Here is a 20861-nt window from a genome sequence, read left to right on the forward strand (position 1 = left end):
ACCAAATAATAAAAGTGAAGTCAACTATAAATCAAACAAGGATGACATCCCGAAAAGCAAAGCACTAAAATTAGAAATAAGGCCAAACGAACAATAACTCTTGTAGAGGTGTCAGAACATAATTAATAGAACATTAATTTGTAAGTCTATACAGATTTTACCAACCGTGATGGACAAACATTCGGATGGACCAACCCTAATTATTGAAAAGCTTTGCCTTTAACCCTGCCACTGCCTACCAATCTGAATTGTCCTATATCATTTGATTAATATAATACTTTCATGATGTGGTCCATTAAAATCCAAAGTAGTGCAGCTAAAGAAATAATTTCATTTGTTTTTAGCACCATACATATTGATTTATGTAAATATTTTTTAGACTAAAATTTGCTGAAATATTTAATTCTATGATAAATGGTTACTTAAAGGTAATAAAATTGATGGATAGATGGACTTTTTCTATAATTAAAGAGCACCTGAAAATTATTTTTCTGATAAAAAATGTAATTTATTTAGTTGTTGAAAGGCATTGGCAAGAAGTTTGATATTGTTACCTATTGTCCATTGTTTACTTATTATTGTATATTAATAAAATTTAACTTGGACTGAATTTTTCAATTTTCCTAGGGTATTTTTGGAGCTATTTCCGCTTGCCGATATAGATTTGAGAGCTTAAAACTCTTCATAGAGGATGTTAGATACATATGTTGATTATGTTTTTGACCCTAACCTTCAAAACATCCGAAAATTTCAGAAAACATTCATAGCTTATTACTCATGGCAGAATAATTTATATGATAAAAGCATTTACCCTCATTGCAAATCCAAGAACATATCATAATAGGAAAAAACTTTTAACCAACTGGAAAATATGGAGGTTATTTCTTAGATTTTAGAATTTCTCTATTTCAGGGAAAGTTTTCCATGTCCTGTGCGATTTATAACTATTGAATTTAAAATTTTTTGACACTGATGATTTTTATTTTGTATACAGGATGAGAACTTGAGATTTGTAGGGGATTTGATAGGGGCAATAATAGGCATCATGTCTCTTATGCTAAAGCATAAGGTGATATTTTGAGAGTGAGCCGATGACAAGAAGACCAAGATAACATGTCCATTACAGAAGCTGAAATAATTAAGTAAGTTAAAGTAGTATTCACACTAACCAAACTAGGCAAGTTCTTCAGTACTAATTCACTTTACTTTACAAAGAATGTTGGTTTTTAAATAGAATGACTTTGAAAACAGCTAAAGTTCTTATTAAATCTTTAGATCTAGGTGTGACTCTTGATCAAGTTATGCTTTTACAACAGGTGGAAAATTACTGCCATAGCTTAATATTACCTTAGAGATAATGAGATAAGTAAACTATCCATAAACCATATTATTTCCTCTATTATGGTGAAGCTAAATGATTTAAGCTCTACTTATGTAATAGTTCTAACTTGTTTAATAATAAAAGGTCCAAATACAAAGAAATTAACGGATACACATCTTAAAGAAAATCTTGCTCTTAATCATAAGGATCCAGACAAGTTCCAAACAATATAATCCTTGATGATTAAGCTCAAACATCACAGTGAAGTAGGTTTGAAACCATATAGTCAGATACTAATAATACAGCAGTAAGGAATTAATTTATATTGTTAGCCAAGTGACAAGAGTTGGGAAGCTTGAATGATCAGCTCAAAGTTTGCTTGTCAAAGAGCTGTAGGAAGGTTATATTGCTAAAACTGGGAGTGAAATTGCCACATTGACAAATAATGTGACTGATCTTCAAACAGAAAATGAAAGACAAAATGTTGATAGCAAATCTAACAAAAGTATAGGAAGTGTGAGAAGGAGATGGATGCAGACGACCTGTAGGACATCAACCAAGAAGAGGAATCCTGGATACGAAATAAAAGACGATCTTAAATATTTTAAAAATCACTTCACTTGCAAGTGAAAAGTAACTGAATTAATATACATGTGTGTGAATCATGGTACAATATTATTTCAAATTCAATTTTAACTAGGTATACCTGGAGTCTACTACTTAGAACCTAGTTAAGTTTAAGACTTAAACGTTTAGACACACCAGTGTTTGTTAATTTTGTGATAAATCAAAGAAGAATTCTTTACCACATATTCATGAGAAATTTTGCTTATATTGGAACATTTTTTTCTAGTATGGATTCTAAACCGATTAATGTCCGCTAGATTAGAACCGGTTCTCAGCCATACAGAAAAAAATTATGTATATCATCGTATAACAGAAAATTTTCCACGAATATTAAAATAAAATAATACAATGCTTTAAATCTTACTAGCGGCTTGGGGGAATTTTTTTGGGGGGAGGGGGGATAGTCGACCCCACTAATTTAATTTTAGTTTTAAAAAGAAAATTTTTTTTTTTTTTGGGGGGGGGGTATTTTTCATTTTTTAGGGAGGGTTGGGGGTGTCCCAACCCCCAAGAAAATAGTTATAACCCTACCCTGTAAAGGAGAACCTGATCGGTTCAGCAGTTAGCGAGATCCTTCGCTACAAACAAACAGACAGACTTCGTTCTACTTTGTATTATAGATAATTTTTCCTTTTAATATCCGAGGAAAGCTGTCGATAATACGATAGAATAATTAACTTGATGAATGATGAAACCTACCTTAAGACATCTGGCATGGTACTTCTCCACTGCCCTGAATCCTTTGTTGAGCATGGACTTGCAGATCATATCAAACCTCTTGTTCACCCTCCGCAGCTTGGCGATGCTCTCGTATGTCAGGAAGGATAACACCTGAGTAAATGGATTTTAATTTTTACTTCACACAAATATATTCAGGGATAAGACGATCTATTGGTGTACGTACAATCACCCTCAACTTTACTTTCTGTAGATTAAAATTATTGCTGCAAAAGTTATAAAACTTTGTTGAAAATGGTATCTTGCAGTACAATGTTGTAGTACACGTAAATTGAAGAACAAAACTTCCCCCTAAAAATTATCTGACAACTTTAAAAAATTGGTAAGCAACGAAGTCCCCAAATGCATGGCTTTAGATTTAAAATTGAAAACATATTGTAAAAAATGTTCTAATGTTAAGTATAACTCAGAAGCTTTGGGAAGTCTTGATCAAATAAGGGTTAATTCATTTTAAACTTTCTTTTGTGAGTCTTTTTTGTGGGGGTGATTTATCTTGGGAGAGATAAGATACCCTCTCACAAAATAGTTATAATTTTCCCTGGACACATAAGAAGCTTCAATGTTAAGGAGAAACTTTTAAGTATCCAAGGTTTTAAAATCCTTGCCTGTTCCAGAACCGTGTCTGGCAACCGTCCAACATCCAGGTAGTCAACATTGTTCATATTTCTAAATCTGAAATTTTTATTAACTTTCATAAAAAGATACATATGTATAAAACTATAAATGCGTACAAAAATCAAAAATCAACCCTGTGTTATCTTCATAAATATTAGAAAATTTATCTTTATATTATTATTTGACTTTTTTAAAACTGTAAATTTTTTAAAAGGTTGAAAATTTTAAAATGTATTTTATATTTCTCTATTGAATCAGGGATATGTATTCTGAACAAAAAATATAAGGGTCAGAAAATTAAGAAAGGAACATTTTATCCAAAGAAAAATTATTTATCCTCCAACATATCCACTGGTAAAATTAACTTGATTACAGGGATATGACAAGGAAGATAAATCGGCATAAATAACCTATAATGATTAACAAAATTACCCCTTCTGTAGATTAAAATGATTGATGGAAAAGTTTGGACACTACTTGTACATTACAACCAACTTAAGATTTAATTGAAGTCCCCAATGTTTTTAGCCAAAGTAGATCAATGTCTCCTTAGAAAAAGAAAAGTTTTTGTTGAACTATTTTATACTTTTTCCCCAGAATATTTAACTTTATCCCTGATTTAAAATTATACTTTATGTTAATCTTCTTTTTAATAATTTAACAATCATATTCTTGTTATTACAATCAAACATTTAACATTCAATATATAATGGTAATTCTATCAATTTTAACTTATTTTTTATATATGTTTTTTTATTTTTATTAACTACCAGAAAACAAATATACAATTATCAATCATACTACTAATAAAAGTTAAGAGGATGTAAACATCCTGAATCGCGCAGCCAAAAACTAAAAATGCTATAAGAGCCTAAAAGTAAAAAAAAAAAGTTATTTGAACTTAATTTAAGAATATTATAGAATTGCTGCGCTTTAAATAAAATATAAACTACAAATAAGAGCACCTTTATGTTACTAACAACCGGAAATTAAAGATTCAATCAAAATATAAAATATTCCTTGGCAAATATTATACCAGGAGGAAAATCTACTAAAGTTTTCAAAATAAAATTACTCATTTTAAAGTAAATATTGCAAGAATCAGTCTTGTAAAGAAGATATATTAGTATTCAAAGCTAAATTGCTTTCTTTAGGGTATTTTGAATGATAATCTAACTCTAGACATGTACTTTTCTAATGATATGCAAAAAAATGTGTATGATTATCAACTACAGTTCATGATAAATTTACTTCTTAAAATTGGGATAGGTCTTTTTTATGATAAGTTAATCTATACATAATTAAGAATTTAAACTACGATATTTATATACAACATTAATCTGATAACCCCCCCCCCACTCCCCTAAAAAAAAATAGTACTTATATAATGTCCCAAAAAAAAGTTTAAAAGCAAACTATGTTTGAAAATATTTATGAAGATTGATTTATCTCCAATGAAACTATCCCTGTGTGAAACTGTATATAAATGAAACATATACAAATGAGTGACTGCACATAAATCAGAAACATGGCAACAGATTTTAAGTAATTTAAATCTTTTCTTATATAATGTTTGTGTTAGATTAGATGCTAAAAGAAGTGTGTATATCACCAGATGAAAGGGTGGAAGACTTGTTGAGGTTTAAAAACAAACATTGCAAGATATAATATAATTAAAATCAGTGAAAATCTGTTGAAGTTGCTGACACAAATATGAAAATATTTACAATGATATCCGTTGTTGTATTGACTATGATCTCATGCTGTATGCTGTAAAGGGATGAGATACAATGAAATTCAGTATTGTATTGTCTGTATGATGGCAGCAGCTGTATTGTCTGTATGATGGCAGCAGCTGTATTGTCTGTATGATAACAGCAGCTGTATTGTCTGTATGATGGCAGCAGCTGTATTTTCTGTACGATGACAGCAGCTGTATTTTCTGTATGATGACAGCAGCTGTATTGTCTGTATGATGACAGCAGCTGTATTGTCTGTATGATGGCAGCAGCTGTATTTTCTGTATGATGACAGCAGCTGTATTGTCTGTATGATGACAGCTGCTGTATTTTCTGTAATATGGTAGCAGCTGTATTTTCTGTATGCTGACATCAGCTGCGTGCACAGGGTGGTTAGGAAATAACACATCCCTTCTTGTCCTCCCCTCCTCCTCCATCAGCCTAAAAGAAAGTCAAATTATTAAGGAAAAAGAGTAGAGGGGCACAAGCTAAATGTAACTCTACCAACGGCTGAAAAATATTTCATTTCCCCCCAAGGAGGGAGGAAAATGTTCTAAATTTTCTTTATTTTACTCATTTTTTACCCCACCCACATATTTTTTTGTTTTTTTTTCTTCAGTACTCTATTTTTTTCATTTTTTACCCCCCTCAATAATATTTTTTACCCCCTTCCCCCCATTAGCCGGGGATCCCAGGAAGACAGGAAAGGCAAATAAATTCTAATTGTTCAAAGTATTTTGTTTTTGAAATGTCAACATAATTAAAACAAACCTTCTCAATTTGCATCAGAGATTTGAGAAAAATATCAGAGGCATTCTGATTATCCTTAGCACATGTCTCTAGAAACAAAGCATTCATGTCTCCAGCCACCTTCCTCCCCTGGTCCTAGAATAGAATAGTCTGATTATCCTTAGCACAGGTCTCCAGAAACAGAGCATTCATATCTCCAGCCACCTTCCTCCCCTGGTCCTAGAATAGAATCGTCTGATTATCCTTATCAAATGTTTCCAGCCACCTTCCTCCCTTGGTCCTAGAATAGAATAGTCTGATAATATTTAGCTCAGGTCTAAACCACCTTCCTTCCCTGGTCCTAGAATAGAATGATCTGACTATCCTCAGAACATGTCTCCAGCCACCTTGCTCCCCTGGTCCTAGAATAGAATAGTCTGATTATCCTTCGCACATTTCTCCAGCCACCTTCCTCCTCTGGTCCTAGAATAGAATAGTCTGATTATCCTTAGCACAGGTCTCCAGCAACCTTCCTCCCCTGAACCTATAATAGAATAGCCTGCTTTCAGCTTTGTTAATCTTTGGATATTGTCATCATTTGTTTTAATCAAGTTTACCTGTGTAACTCTCCTATCATTCTTCAAATCATTCTTGTTACCCACGAGTATCAGTGGAACATTCGAGTTTCCAATCAAATCAATCAGCTTGTCATAAATGATCTGAAATAAAAAAAAATAAGATATGAATATAAAATAAAAGTTCTAACTAAAGCTTTATATCTAGGTTCCTTATAGTTGTGTTAGTAAACTGTAAGTAAGCAATAAATGGAATCAATATCTTATGGGATAGCAAATAAACTAATATTATTTACTAATGCTCATCTAACTAAAGGCCTCTTTATCCCATCTAACATCAAATGTAAAATGGAAAATAGCATTTATTTTGTAGACAATCTAATCTATTTTCAGTAAAATCTTAATTTGATTTAAAGTTTGTAACCTGTACAACATCAAAACTCTGTTCTGAATCAATGGAATAAACGAGGACATATCCATCTATATCTACACTGTACTGAGTAGGGAATATACTGTACTCATCCTGTCCTAAATATAGAATAAAATTATTGGTTGAAAAGTTTGAACCACTTGTTTAGTACCAATCAAATTCAACCAAAACCCTATAGATTTGAGCCAACGAATGAGAATGAGATTATACAACCTTCCTTCCAGGTAATTATGTTCATGAAACTACCCTAGGGATCTAAAGGTATAAGACAATGGCCGAAACATTGATGTTCATTAGTAGTTTTGACACTCAACTAAATGAACCAACCAATCAAAATTTAAGTCCCCAAGGTTGTTAAGCCAACAAATAAGAAAACGTTATTATAAGACTTAGGGGGACTAGTGTAATAATCAGCCCAATGTCCCCTCCCTCCCCGGAAACTACTAGCAAAAAAGTAAAACTTTAATTCCAATTCTTGAAGGATTACTAACCTGCAGTATCAACAACAAGAACTTCATATTCTTGACCTTTGTACTTGAGAATCTTTGTGAATGTATTCTCAATTGTTGGATCATAAGAATCAACAAATTGGCCCTGAAATTATAAAGTTTCTTATCAATTCATTTTTATGGTAATTATTGAAGTTGAATCCTAAAAACTACAGTAAGTTTCTATATGTATATTGTATATATGTTTGACAAGAAAGTATACAATTTTTAGAGAAGCTTTATATTCGTAGTTGATCAAATTTTAATTTCTTTTTAAAAGCGAAGCTTTTCTATAATTAGGGTCAGTCCGTACGTCCGTCCGTCCGTCCGAGATAGTTAGCGTTTATTCGTTAATTTAGGCATGTTAGAATTTTCCTATTGATTTTAAACTTTGCATGGTGATTCCTGTAGTAGTTAGGTACGACTAAGAAAGCGTAGCAACTCTATAATCGTTACCAGAATGTCCGTACGTCCATTTTAAAATGTTGATTTTTTTACTTTTTTAATAACAATTTATGTCATAAAATCATCCGATTGATCTGATTTTTTGATTACTGATTCCTATTACTATAAGGTACAATATTATGAGCGAAGCATCTCTATAATCAAGTATTAAAAATGTCAGTATGTCCTTAAACAGAATTCTGTATTTAAGAAGTTTGCAACAAATTTACGTATAATTTTGTCAAACCTTATATTTTTTTTATATTTTGTAAATTCAGTTCTGACACTCAACAAAAGTTAATGTTCGTCTGTCATATCGTTTCAGAGCTTCGCTTTTATGGATGTTGTCATCCTTGTTATTTTAAATAGACCAAGGACGACACCACAAGACTTTACGTGCCAACATGTCTGGACCAAATAACTCTATACCTTGACGACCCTATAACCTGTATTCTTGTATACCTGGACCCTATAAACTGTATAACTGAACAAACTGTAGAGCCAAACTTAACTTGCCAACGGATCTGGACCCCATGACCTGTATACCTGTACGTACTATGAAGTAAACCTGTACAAACTGTAGGGCTAGACTTGACTTGCCAACAGATCTGGACCACATGACCTGTAGACCTGGAGTGGACCTCCATAAAACATGTATACCTGAACGAAATGTAGAGCTAGACTTGACTTGCCAACGGATCTGGGCCCCATGACCTGTATACCTGTACCTCCTATCAAGTATACCTGTACAAACTGTAGAGCCAGACTTGACTTGCCAACGGATCTGGACCCCATGACCGCAATTTTTCTCTGTTTGGCCGACATTTTTAACTATTTTGCATCTAAAAAATAATTCAACATGAATAGTAGAAATTTATTAGTAGGGTAAAATCAATTTTTTTGCCAGGTGACCACACCCCTCCCTTTCAATTATTCCTTCTTAGCCCTATTGGGCAGCTTTTAGCCTGCGGGGCTCCACAGAACCTTAATAAACCTAGAATAAAACAAAAGGGAATGTATAACCCAATGGCAATAAATATGATTTTACCAAGTTTACATAAATATTTGTTTAACAATAACAACAGTAGACAAAGAGTCAACACAATTTTATCATAAGCTCTGTAATTTGAGTTTTTATATTTGTGATTGTGATTTGCGTTTCAGTTTGATTTAAATCATATTTTTACATTGCACACCAGAAAAAGTTTGACTTTATAAAAATTGAACATATGGCACTGAAGTAATGAGGGGGAGGGGGTATATTTTTCATCTATTCTGCCAAAAATGGATTTGTGATTTTAAAAAATACAAGTCTTACACATGAACTAACTTTCATACAAATATTGATTAGCAGCTTATTTTAGGTGTCATAATACACTAAATTAGTTTTTACACGAATGATGAAAAATATATACCTCCCTCAGTTTTGAGCAAAGATCATGACTTCCATATAATACTTGTTACATTAAATCAAGGATGAAATAATCCATAAGAAGCGAAGCACAAAAAATATATTAATGTTTCTCTTGTAGTATGACCAACGGACCAGATAAGTTGTATACTAGAAAGATTTTTTTCACAAAAAAATATCAGTAATCTATTTTAAATAGCAATCGTTATAGCAATGGCGCTACTGCGGACTGACGGACGGACAAAGAAAATTATGGAGTAGCTTCACTACTAAAAACAATCTAGCAGCACTGGGTACCATCTAATACTTTAGAAAAATAATACATATTCATAAAAAATAGGAATTATTAAAATCAGATCTATGAATTTGGTATTTTGTGCTTTATCACGTATATTGTGTTTTATTACTAACATTTTGATTGAAGTTTGTGAAGCAAGCGGAGTTTTTCTATGTGTATTTATATGAATGGATCAAAATACTAAGGGAAAGGTGTATCAGAATAACTAGAATACAATTCACACATACTCAGAAAAAGATATTTTGCACCAAGAAAAACTGTTTTTCACTAAATGAAATATTCAGGGACATTAAGGGATAAGACAATGAATGATAAATTGATGTACATCCCCAATGAAAACAAATTCAACTAATTCTTCTGTAGATTAAAAGTATTGGTTGAAACATTTGGACACTCAACTCAATGAACCAACCAATTAAAAGGGGGGGGGGCGAAAGTGACACTTTTTGAAACCAAAACTAAAAGTCAAAGGAACTCAACTAAAAAAAGAGTTACAGGTCTGACATTTTGCATGGCAGTTGCTTTATAGGGGTACAATATGGAAATGTGAAGAAACGGCGGCGCAACCGCCGAAAACCGCCGAGAAAAGGCAACAAAAATTACGGCGGGAAACGGCGGTTTTCGGCGGTTGCGCCGCCGTTTCTTCACAGTTCCATATTGTACCCCTATAAAGCAACTGCCATGCAAAATCTCAGACCTGTAACCCTTTTTTTAGTTGAGTTCCTTTGTTGACTCTTAGTTTTGGTTTCAAAAAGTGTCACTTTCGCCCCCCCCCTTTAATAAAAGTGCTTAAAGTTTTAAAATCAGTGAATATGAAACCGTGTTTATAAAAATTGACTGGGTACTAGTGTAATTTACAGTCCATTGTCCCCCTCCTCCCTGGAAATATCTGTTTCTGAATATAATATTGATCTGGCAATCGGATATTTTTTGCGGATTTTTGTATGACTAAAATGGTGAGTTAATGCCAAGCTTGGTGCCAAAGTCAAGCCTGGCCCGCTTCTGTATCCGCACGTTGATCTTGATCTCCTGTCTCTTGATGGCCTCGTTAACAAGCATGCTCAGCAGCAAGGCCAGCGGATACACAATCCAGGTGAAAACTAAATAAATCCTTATAATGAAGTAACAGGATGTCTGTTTGTACCGAAGGATCTCGCTAACCGCTGAACCAATATGGTTCTCCTTTACAGGGTAGCTTCTCATAGGTCCTGGGAAGGTTTATATTTATTTTTGGGGAGGGTACCACAACCCGCACTCCATTTTTTCTTTTTAGATATAAAATAAATATCCAACTTCCTCTTTCTTAAATACCAATAGAGGCCGCTAGTATGTTTTACATAAATCAGATATTTCAATTAGAAGGATTTCCAAAATACTAGAAACTAAAACTAATTGGAAATAAATGGGGTGTAATTTTTTTTCTGTTTGTGTTTTACTTTAAGTCAGGTTAGATTAGGTTTGAAGGAGTACAACTACAGGGTAGTCCCACAGGGTTAGGGACCCCCAAAGGGATTGATCATGAATAAATAAAAAAAATCACTCCTCCCTTTTAGGGAATGCACCCAATAAATAAAGAAAAAAAAATATTCAAGCAAACAATTAACGAAATCAGTCTTAGGGTAGCACCAAAATTATTAATAGGTAACAAAAAAACAAAGGAATATGGTATAGCCAATAAGATATTTGAAGGTCAAACAAAGAGTTCGTCATTGCTCCCATCAAGTCAAAAACCTCTACGAATATCTTTTTTTTCAAATTAATTGGTTACAGCTGACAAAATCTTACTTGAAATATGATGAGCTCCATAAACAGCTAGCTTGACGGCCAGATAGACAGACTGGGCCACAGCGATGGCACTACCCGCTCCCAGAATATGCCAACTCTTACGCGGCTTCAGTTTCCAGATTTGATCCGTCCTAGATTATTTAAATTTATTATACTATGTAAAAGTATTTAACAAATGAAAAAAAAATTATTATAATAGGTAGGTATAGAATTTTATGTTTAATGTCAGAGCGATGCTTAAATCTAAGAAATAGCCTAAAACTTTCCCGTTGGTTCTGTCTTTACAAAAATATGGACAGAAAAAGACAATACAAATAATCTTCAACCCCATTTACCATAAGGAAGATTTTTTTACATTCAAATTTGAGGTAAGATTATTTAATTGTCCATTCCCAAATCCATGTACTAGTGCATTAAAGGATCTTCACTAACACAGAGTAATGTCTATTTACTTAGGGATCTAGACGGATAAGACAATGGCCGATAAATTTATGTACATCCCCAATTTTGATACACAAAATTACCCCTTCTGTGGATTACAAGGGGGGGGGGGGAAGTTCTGACACTTTTGCGTAAACAGTGATAAAATCATTCTTATATGATGAATTTCCCCCAGATTTAAGATTTTTTGGATAGGCCTCCAGGTTCCGGAGCTCCAGGCATCCAGGTTGTCTCTCTACAGGTAAAAATGAAAAAAAAAATTTTGTTTTAAGAGTTAGATGTCAGCTTATGAGACAAAATATGTATGTTTTTTTCTTCAAATATGTGAATAACAATCAAAAAGAAGTATATTTTGTTTAATAAGTTAACTTCTAACTCTTCAAAAAAAATAATCTTATTTTTAATTTTTACCTGTACAGAGACCACCTGGAGGCCTGGAGCTCTGGAACCTGGAGGCCTATCCAAAAAATCTTAAATCTGGGGGAAACTCATCATAAAAGAATGATTTTATCCCTAATAACCTAACCTCTCAGTCCAAAGACAAAGCCTATAATCACTGTTTACGCAAAAGTGTCAGAACTTCCCCCCCCCCCCCTTAGTAGTTGAAACATTTGGACACTCAACTTGTTGTTAAGTTGTTAAGCCAGCAAATAAGGAAATGTTTTTTATATAAATTTGGGGTCTAGTGTAATAAACAGCCCAGTGTCCCCTCCCTCCTTGCTATTAACCAACTGGCTTTCAAAAATATTACCTGGACACAAAAGTTAGAGCCACCAGAACAATAAGAAGGGTTACAAAGGTACAGTTAACATCCTGTGCTATGGACAGGCTAATGGCACACTCCTCCTCCTCCGGGCAGGCGGGAACAATCAGGTTGAAGATGGAGAACATGTGGGCGGTCAGCGCGGCCACCATGGGCACTACAAACCTGCCCGAGTAACACCAGATGGAGTAGCATAGGATGTCACGGCTGATTTGTAGCTCCGTGTTTTTACCTAGAAAGATTTACTTAGAGATTTCATGTACTCTGATAAAGTAATACTCGCTGCTGGCTAAAATAAAGATACCCCCCATCCACCCCATACTAGATGAACGAACTGACCAATAAATGGGGTCCATATTTAATCTAAATTTAAGACAAATTTTTCCATTTTTACCTATATATCTACGTAATAAATGTATATAATATCCATTGTTATTTTGTACTTTTTTGGGGATGTTTTAATTTTGGCATGGATACATTAGGTATACATTGGTAGCAAGCGAATCAATCATTAAAAGTGTCAAAAATTGTGGTAAATTAATTTACAACCTGTTGAGATATTACGGATATTTCTATCATAGGTAGAGAAGAACAGAGCAGTGGAGAGGACAGGCAGGTACAGCATACACATCAGTATCTGCTGGAGGACGGAAAGGGGACTGGGCAGGGCCAGCAGCAGGCACACCAACACGTAAAGGGCCAAGTACACGGATACACTGGTCCAGAACTGCAGGATGTGACGCAGTGCAATCACGTGCCGACGGCTGGTGATTATGCTCCCGTAGATTGTTACCTTAAAAGAATGTTTGATATATCAAAAACCAGGCAGGGAGGAGACATTGGGATGTTTATTACACTAGTCCTAAAGTAAAAAAAATAGTGTTTTCTTTTTCGTTGGATTAACATCTTAATTGCCTGATTTAATTTTTATTGGTTGGTTCATTTGAGGTTCTAAACGTTTCAACCACAAATTGTAATCTACGTAATCTACAGAAGGGGTAATTTTGTGTATCATCATTGGGGATGTACAACAATTTATCGGCAATCGTCTTATCCATTTAGATCCCTGAATAAAATTAAGACAATACCTGGTCATCCCGTTTAAAGAGTACTGAAGAGGCGATGGAGGTCAAATGGCTCGCCATGTCTGTTGGGGAGAGTCCGGTTCTAGGATAACTGTACACTGACACGTGCTGGCATACCTACAATACAGACGGATATTATAAATGGCTGTCCATGTCTGTTGGGGAGAGTCCGGTTCTAGGGTAACTGTACACTGATACGTGCTGACATACCTACAATACACAGGGATATAAATAATGGCTGGCCATGTATGTTGGGGAGAGTCCAGTTCTAGGGTAACTGTACACTGATACATGCTGGCATACCTACAATACACAGGGATTTATAAATAATGGCTGGCCATGTTTGTTGGGGAGAGTCCGGTTCTAGGGTAACTGTACACTGATCCGTGCTGGCATACCTACAATAAGGAGGGATATTAATAGGTGTTAAACGGCTGGCCATTTCTGTTGGGGAGAGTCCGGTTCTAGGGTAACTGTACACTGACACATGCTGACATACCTACAACACACAGGGATTTATAAATAATGGCTGGCCATGTTTGTTGGGGAGAGTCCGGTTCTCAAGTAACTATACACTGACACGTGCTGACATACCTACAATACACAGGGATATAAATAATGGCTGTCCATGTCTGTTGGGAAGAGTCCGGTTCTAGGGTAACTGTACCTACACTGACACGTGCTGGCATCAGGGTTGTCATTTTGGGCGGGCGCTTTTGGGCGGGCAGTTTTGGGCGGGCGGTTTTGGGCCGCCCAATATAAGGTCCTTTTGGGCAGTTTTGGGCACCCCCCTTTTAGGGGGAGAGAAAAAGGGGAGGGGGTTAAAAAAGAGGGGGGGCGGGCCTATTTTTTGGGTGATATCCTTATACTAAAGTAACAGGATGTCTGTGTGTTTGTGTGTTTGTATGTTTGTACCGAAGGATCTCGCTTACCGCTGAACCGGTCGGGTTATCCTTAACAGGGTAGCTTTTCATAAGTCCCGGGAAGGTTTATAACTATTTTGGGGGAGGGTACCACCACCCTATCAGGAGAAATCGCCCCTAGAAAAAAATTACCCCTCCCGAAAAAGAGACTCCAACGAAACATAAACCAATTATTTCTGTAATTAGATATTTTAAATAAAAAAAAACATTCAAAGTGCCACTAGAGGCCTCTAGGGGCGTAGCCGCTAGTCCTTAAAATAAAGTAACAGGATGTTTGTGTGTCTGTGTGTTTGTATGTTTGAACCGAAGAATCTCGCTAACCGCTGAACCGATCGGGTTCTCCTTAACATGGTAGTTTCTCATAGGTCCCGGGAAGGTCTAAAACTATTTTCTTGGGGGGGTGAGACACCCCCAACCCCCCCAAAAAATGAAAAATCCCCCCCCCCAAAAAAAAAAATTTTAAAATTTTTCTAACTAAAATTAAAAATGAGGGGGGGTAGGGGCACCCCCCCCAAAAAAAATTTTTTTCGCCCCCCCCAATTTTTTTTTTTACTTTTTCTTTTAAAATCTAAAATAAGAAATTGAATTATTAAATTCGACTCTCTCCTCCTCAAGTGCCCCTAGAGGCCTCTAGGGGCGTAGCCGCTAGTTCTTATACTAAAGTAACAGGATGTGTGTCTGTTTGTTTGTTAGTCTGTGTGTTTGTACCGAAGGATCTCGCTAACCGCTGAACCGATCGGGTTCTCCTTAACAGGGTAGCTTCTTATAGGTTCTGGGAAGGTTTATAACTATTTTGGGGGAGGGTACCACCACCCTCCTAAGAGAAATCGCCCCTAGAAAAAAATTACACTCCCCCCAACACTTTTTAAAATTTTTTAAAACTAAAAATAAAAATGGGGGGGAGGAAACCCACCCCCCCCAAAAAAAAAAAATTATTCCCCCCCCCCCAATTTTTTTTTTACTTTTTCTTTTTAAATCTAATACAATAATTGGATTATCAAATTTGATTCTCCCCTCCTCAAGTGCCCCTAGAGGCCTCTAGGGCCGTAGCCGCTAGTTAACTATATAAATTAGTAAGCTTTTTTTGTATCTAGAGAAGGATTTCGCTAACTGCTGAACCGATATGGTTCTCCTTTCCAGTGGAGCCTTTATAGGTCCTGAGATGGTTTTAGGCTATTTTATATCCTTTTTATATGCTTTTTACGACATTTGCCCAAAACGGGTGCCCAAAACCACTTTTGGGCGCCCAAAACCCGCCTAAAACCCTTTTGGGCAATTGGGCCGCCCAATATCAAAAAAAGTGCCCAATTCGACAACCCTGGCTGGCATACCTACAATAAGAAGGGATATTAATAGGTGTTAAATGGCTAGCCATGTCTCTTGGGGAGAGTCCGGTTCTAGGGTAACTGTACACTGACACGTGCTGGCATACCTACAAAACACAGGTATATTAAATTTATAGAAACTTTTTTCCACCACCTTTATGCCAATAAAAAAGATCAGTAGGTATTAGAACAAAATTTATTTTTATGAAATTCTTAATAAATAAAACTGTATCTTTTGACTTAGGGTAAAGTTCAAAAGTTGCAGTTAAAATATCATCAGGAATATTTAATGGATGATAAAGTGATGTAGATTCCAAATGATAAAAAATTATGCAGGTTAATATTTTGGTTAAAATGTTTGGACACTTGTAACAAACCAATCAAAATTCATTAAAAGAACTATTTGAGTATCGGCGCGGTTAAAAATCATACCTGAGGGTAAAGTGGCTCTACCGCCAAACTGGCATCCGCGGCTAGAAATATCCGCATATTATGAAAGTTAGCGGAACTACCCATCGTTGCAACAACCTCAGAATTCTCCTGTTTAAAACAAGATCCTTTTAAAAATTTACTTAATAGTTCTGTTTTTATTTGACAATTTTGACAGTTAAATCTTCTTTGAAAAATAAAACCAAATAAGATTCACTATTTAAGAATGGATATATTGTTGGATATTGTGAAACATTCTCGCACACCCTGATAAAATGTTTCTCCCAGCTGGCAAATGAAACGATACTTCCAAGACCTTCCTTATAACTTTGCCACCATCCCTCATGATTGTGGAGAAACGAATTGGCCAATATCTAAATTTATGACAAAAAATCCCCTGCTAAAATATCCACGTACTTAATTTTTTTTATTTAAGAGGGACAAACAGACGAACACTCTCCCTCAATTGCATTTAGATTTTATTCCTTGTGTAATTTTTTTCAAGGATTTTTTCCTGTAGAATTTTGACCATTTCTTGTGTAGAACTTGGGGTGCAGTCTGTAAACAAACTAACCAACAGCGGCACATTATCCATTTCTTCCAAGTGGGGTCGGATGTTCTCTATGCCACATGGCAACTGTGCTCTGCATTTTTGGGGTTTAAAGATAAAAAAATAATATATATTCAAATATCTTTAGCTAGCGGTGTGTGTGTGTGGGTGGATGTCGACTCCATAGGTATTTAATTTTAAACTGCGAACCAAAAAAATAGGCAAATCTGAATTTGCAGAATAGCAGCTTTAATATTCATTTAGGATGATTTTACTGTAAATATAAAATGTAGATGCATCTTTTTGTTACAAGTTTCCACCGTTAATTTTTTATTAATCAGCACCACTGAAGCACAAGATCTCAAAAACAGCATTTTGGGTAAAAACTGGTGAACCAAAAAGATATGCAAATCCAAAACAAATCAATAGAAAAACGATTATTTTGCATCTTTCTTCTGTTTTAAAGATTGATTCTGATAAATTAACAATTTTTTAAGGGATTTATGCATTAATTATTATGAAATGTAGTATAAGGTAGAAATTAATGATTTTTTAAAATAAGAAATATTTGAAAAAAAGAAATTCGACCCCTATCACTTTAGAGGACAGTTGCTGACCTCCAGTCTTATGGATGAAGCTAAATACATATTGAAAATAATAATTACTACCAAAAGTATACAAAAATGATTTTTAATGTGTTAAAAAAATCCATTTAAAATCTTGATTTTGAGGATGATGGCCTTTAAGATGCTCCTATGGGTAGTGATGGTGAGCCAAATGTTATCAAAGTGCATGACCATGATGACAACTTATATATTAAACTATGGTCCAATTTTTGTATTCATAGCAGCCTCCAGCCAAGCAGGATTAAAAAACAAAAAAATTGCAATTTTAATTACTCAAATGCATAAGGTAAATACTGTCGTTTTTAGAAGATGTTTATATTTCTTGTCGGTTGGCTCCATTGGAGATTGCTATGACTACAAAAAATGGTACATAGGTTAATAGACAAGTTGTTGTAATGGGCATGTACTTAAATAACATTTGGCTCACCATCATCACCAATAGGAGCATCTGAAAGGACATCATCCTCAAAATCAAGATTTTAAAATGTTTTTTTTTAACACATTAAAAAGCATTTTTGTATACTTTTCAGGGTAATTTTTATCTTTAACATGTATTAGACTACATCCATTAAACTGGAGGTCAGCAGCTGACCTCTAAAGTGATAGGGATTGAATTTCTTTTTTCTAATATTTCTTATTTTAAAAAATCATTAATTTCTACCTTATACTACATTTCATAATAATTAATGCATAAATCCTTTAAAAAATTGTGATTTTATCAGAATCAATCTTTAAAACAGAAGAAAAATGCAAGAAAATCGTTTTTCCATTGATTTGTTTTGGATTTGCATATCTTTTTGGTTCACCAGTTTTTACCCAAAATGCTGTTTTTGAGATCTTGTGCTTCATTGGTGCTGATTAATAAAAAATCAACGGTGGAAACTTGTAACAAAAAGATGCATCTACATATTATATTTACAGTAAATCCGTCCCAAATGAATAATGAAGCTGCAATTTTGAAAATTCGGATTTGCCTATTTTTTTGGTTCGCAGTTTAGTTATAAAAAGAAAAAGCAAGAAAAAAGTTTTTGTTAGGTGGTAATTTTTTTCTAGGTGGAAGTTCCTCCTCCAAAATTGTTATAAAAACCTTTCTAGGACCTATGAAAAGTTACATTGAAAAAGAGAACCATATAGACATCTGGTTACCTTTAAGGAGGGTAAATATACCTTAAATTTTATTTCAATTTGAGACTTAAATATAAAAAGAGTATTTTTTTCTATCTCAACCCTGCCTGTTGCTCATATCAAACTGCAGCATACTGCTAGAACTGGAACTGCCAGTCTCCTTGCTGCCATTTCCATTCACCCCGCCGCCATTACCGCCCATCAAATTATCGCCGTTATACAACAACGGGTCGGAAGAATCGGCGGTGTTATTCAACAGCGGATGATCGCCGAATTTGGGCAAATCAACGCTGCGCAAACATTCATTGACGTTCTCTGGCATCGAGGCGGACATGAAATGTTTGGCCGCTGGTTTTTCTGACGAATACTTTTTGGTCACCCATTTGCGCGAATACATTTGTTTGGTTTTTGCCCTTAGGTCCACGTCAGATCTGAGGGAAATATGACAATTCCATCCGCTTTCCATGCCCATTTTCTCTGAGAATACTCGAGAACGAAGCTCGTTTTCTTTGCTGAAGTGCACGAAACGAATGCAGGCCTTTTCAAGCAGATCTATGAATTGAACAATATCAACCCTGGCCTGGTACTGCATCTGAACCATGCCCAGGAAGGTTTGATTGCACTGCGACTCAATACACGAATAGACATCATCGTCGAATTTGGAGCCCGAATCTAGCGACTCTGTCGACGTTGAATTTGTGGAAGGACTTGTGTTGCTAGCACTGCTTGATGTCGACGATGATGACGAGGCTTCAATTTCCATGGCCGTCGACACACGATCAATATGATCGGACAGAGGTCGGTTGTACTGGCTTAGAAACGGTGACGAGTTGTGTGGAAGCTCCAGGTAGTAGTTGTTACTGGGCCATGGTGGTATGTATGACAAGGGTCGGTAGGAAAAGGCTGAACAATATGAGGTTAAGCTGGCTCTGTGATAAAACTCCAAAATCTTCTTTTTAAGGTCCTCATCGAGGCCGATAAGATCCGAGCCGACCCAGGTATCGACACAGGAATCCAGGACAATATCAGCTGTGCCCTGGGTCACCAGCTGCAAGCTTTTGTCCAGCTGATTCTCCATGACGAGTGACACCATGTGCGGGAAGGGAAATTTGAGCTTTGCCATGGTTAGGTTACGCGTGAAGGAATCCCCGGCCCCGGCAAGACGCGCTATGACCGGCCGAAAAGTTTGCATTTGTTCTTTGAGGACAAACTCGTTTTCATAGCCCGACGGGAAGCCGATTCTGGCGGATAGTTCGCACAAACAGCCGCGGGTTGGGATTGGCAGCAGGTCAAGTGTATTTGTATCATGAACATTGCCTTGCAGCGGCTCCCTAACTGATTCACATAACAAATGTTGAAAGAAATATGTATATTTTTCTTCTGTCCACAGATTACAGGTGTTCAACAATATGGACAGCCCCAAGGGCTTCAGGTTGGGCAGGTAATTCTTCCACTGCGGATCATCAAAGTCAACGCCGAAAGGGTTGTCATGATCATGGGTGACTGTGAGTATCTCTGGTGTGACGTCACAACTGTCACTGTCCTCCTTGGCGCTGATCAGGTTCAGATGATTTTCTCCCTGGTTATTATAGTTTTATTTTTTCTGCCAATTTTAAAAGCAAAGCTTTTCCATAATTAATGCGGGTTTTTATGTACGTAACGGATAGCTCATATCGTTAACTTAGACATGTTAGAATTGTCCTAAAGATTTCAAACATGGCATGCTGATTCCTGTAGATGTTATGTACATCTTAGTAAGCATATCAACTGTATACCTATTCAAAACACGATGGATATTCCATATGATAAAATCATCCCAGTATTTTTTTTTTTAATTGTATGGAATCCTAGGACCATGAGGTGGATCAGTAATATTTGACATAATATCATTTAACATTAATTCATTTCACATAAAACATTTGACATAAAATCACTTCACATAAAGGTACATTTGACATAAAAACATTTGCCATAAAGGTACATTTTCCATAAAGGTACACTTCACATAAAAACGTTTCACATAAAGGTACATTTGACATAAAGGTACATATGATATAAAGGTACATATGACATAAAGGTACGTTTGACATAAAGGTACACTTGGCATAAAGGTACATTTGACATAAAGGTACACTTGGCATAAAACGTTTCACATTAAGATACATTTCAAAGTCTACCCGAGGTTGTCATTTTTTTCCCCGAGCATGGCAACCGGTGAACAGAATCTCAGTTCTGCACCACAAGCCTCGCACGACTGAAGTTCCCATGTCTATACAGTCATATTTATATGAAAATATTTTTAGAAGATTTTTGAATTTTTTTTTGAAGATTTTCCATTTTTTTAAAAAGATTTTAGAAATTTTTATTTATTATTAAAAGAAAATCTTCAAAAAA

At 35.3% G+C, this 20861-nt stretch overlaps 5 protein-coding genes across 13 annotated transcripts in view; 2 read left to right on the forward strand and 3 right to left on the reverse strand.

The window, feature by feature from the left end:
- pall (F-box protein pallbearer) overlaps nucleotides 1–3354 on the reverse strand; it is a 28497-nt gene extending 25143 nt beyond the window's left edge. Inside the window, exons 1-2 of the mRNA XM_080155529.1 lie at nucleotides 3292–3354; nucleotides 2648–2779 (exon numbers count right to left, since the gene is read on the reverse strand). Coding sequence (XP_080011655.1) covers nucleotides 2648–2779; nucleotides 3292–3348 — 189 coding nt within the window. The 5' untranslated portion in view covers nucleotides 3349–3354. The remainder of the gene's footprint in view (nucleotides 1–2647; nucleotides 2780–3291) is intronic.
- Nop60B (dyskerin pseudouridine synthase 1 Nop60B) overlaps nucleotides 1–20861 on the forward strand; it is a 581533-nt gene that overhangs the window by 347450 nt on the left and 213222 nt on the right. The gene's annotated exons all lie outside the window — the stretch shown is intronic.
- LOC145317800 (small ribosomal subunit protein uS7-like) overlaps nucleotides 1–20861 on the forward strand; it is a 250489-nt gene that overhangs the window by 19907 nt on the left and 209721 nt on the right. The window lies entirely within an intron of this gene.
- Nucleotides 3358–8583, reverse strand: Rheb (Ras homolog enriched in brain). The gene is made up of 7 exons (XM_080159073.1): nucleotides 8451–8583; nucleotides 7266–7368; nucleotides 6769–6872; nucleotides 6387–6488; nucleotides 5812–5925; nucleotides 5421–5481; nucleotides 3358–5342 (listed from the first exon to the last, which is right to left on the reverse strand). Exons 1-6 carry the CDS (start codon nucleotides 8529–8531, stop codon nucleotides 5434–5436), a joined length of 552 nt encoding a protein of 183 aa, XP_080015199.1. The 5' UTR covers nucleotides 8532–8583; the 3' UTR covers nucleotides 3358–5342; nucleotides 5421–5433.
- Nucleotides 8548–20861, reverse strand: part of l(2)k05819 (transmembrane protein 94-like protein l(2)k05819) — a 30048-nt gene continuing 17734 nt past the window's right edge. Inside the window, exons 11-20 of one of the 7 annotated variants that reach the window (XR_013879117.1) lie at nucleotides 18575–20045; nucleotides 16679–16810; nucleotides 16170–16275; nucleotides 13493–13606; nucleotides 12954–13197; nucleotides 12393–12636; nucleotides 11201–11331; nucleotides 9425–10515; nucleotides 9122–9162; nucleotides 8548–8941 (exon numbers count right to left, since the gene is read on the reverse strand). Coding sequence is in view for 2 of the 7 variants with exons in the window: in XM_080159061.1 (XP_080015187.1) it covers nucleotides 10364–10515; nucleotides 11201–11331; nucleotides 12393–12636; nucleotides 12954–13197; nucleotides 13493–13606; nucleotides 16170–16275; nucleotides 16679–16810; nucleotides 18575–20045 (2594 nt within the window). In the remaining 5 variants the exon portion in view is untranslated. Of the gene's footprint in view, nucleotides 10516–11200; nucleotides 11332–12392; nucleotides 12637–12953; nucleotides 13198–13492; nucleotides 13607–16169; nucleotides 16276–16675; nucleotides 16811–18574; nucleotides 20046–20861 lie in introns of all 7 variants that reach the window. The other 6 variants (XR_013879116.1, XR_013879115.1, XR_013879114.1 and 3 more) reach the window with 6 other exon arrangements.

This window comes from Acartia tonsa, chromosome 4, assembly GCF_053477335.1.
Source record: "Acartia tonsa isolate MP-2025a chromosome 4, ASM5347733v1, whole genome shotgun sequence".
Taxonomy (NCBI): Eukaryota; Metazoa; Arthropoda; class Copepoda; order Calanoida; family Acartiidae; genus Acartia; species Acartia tonsa.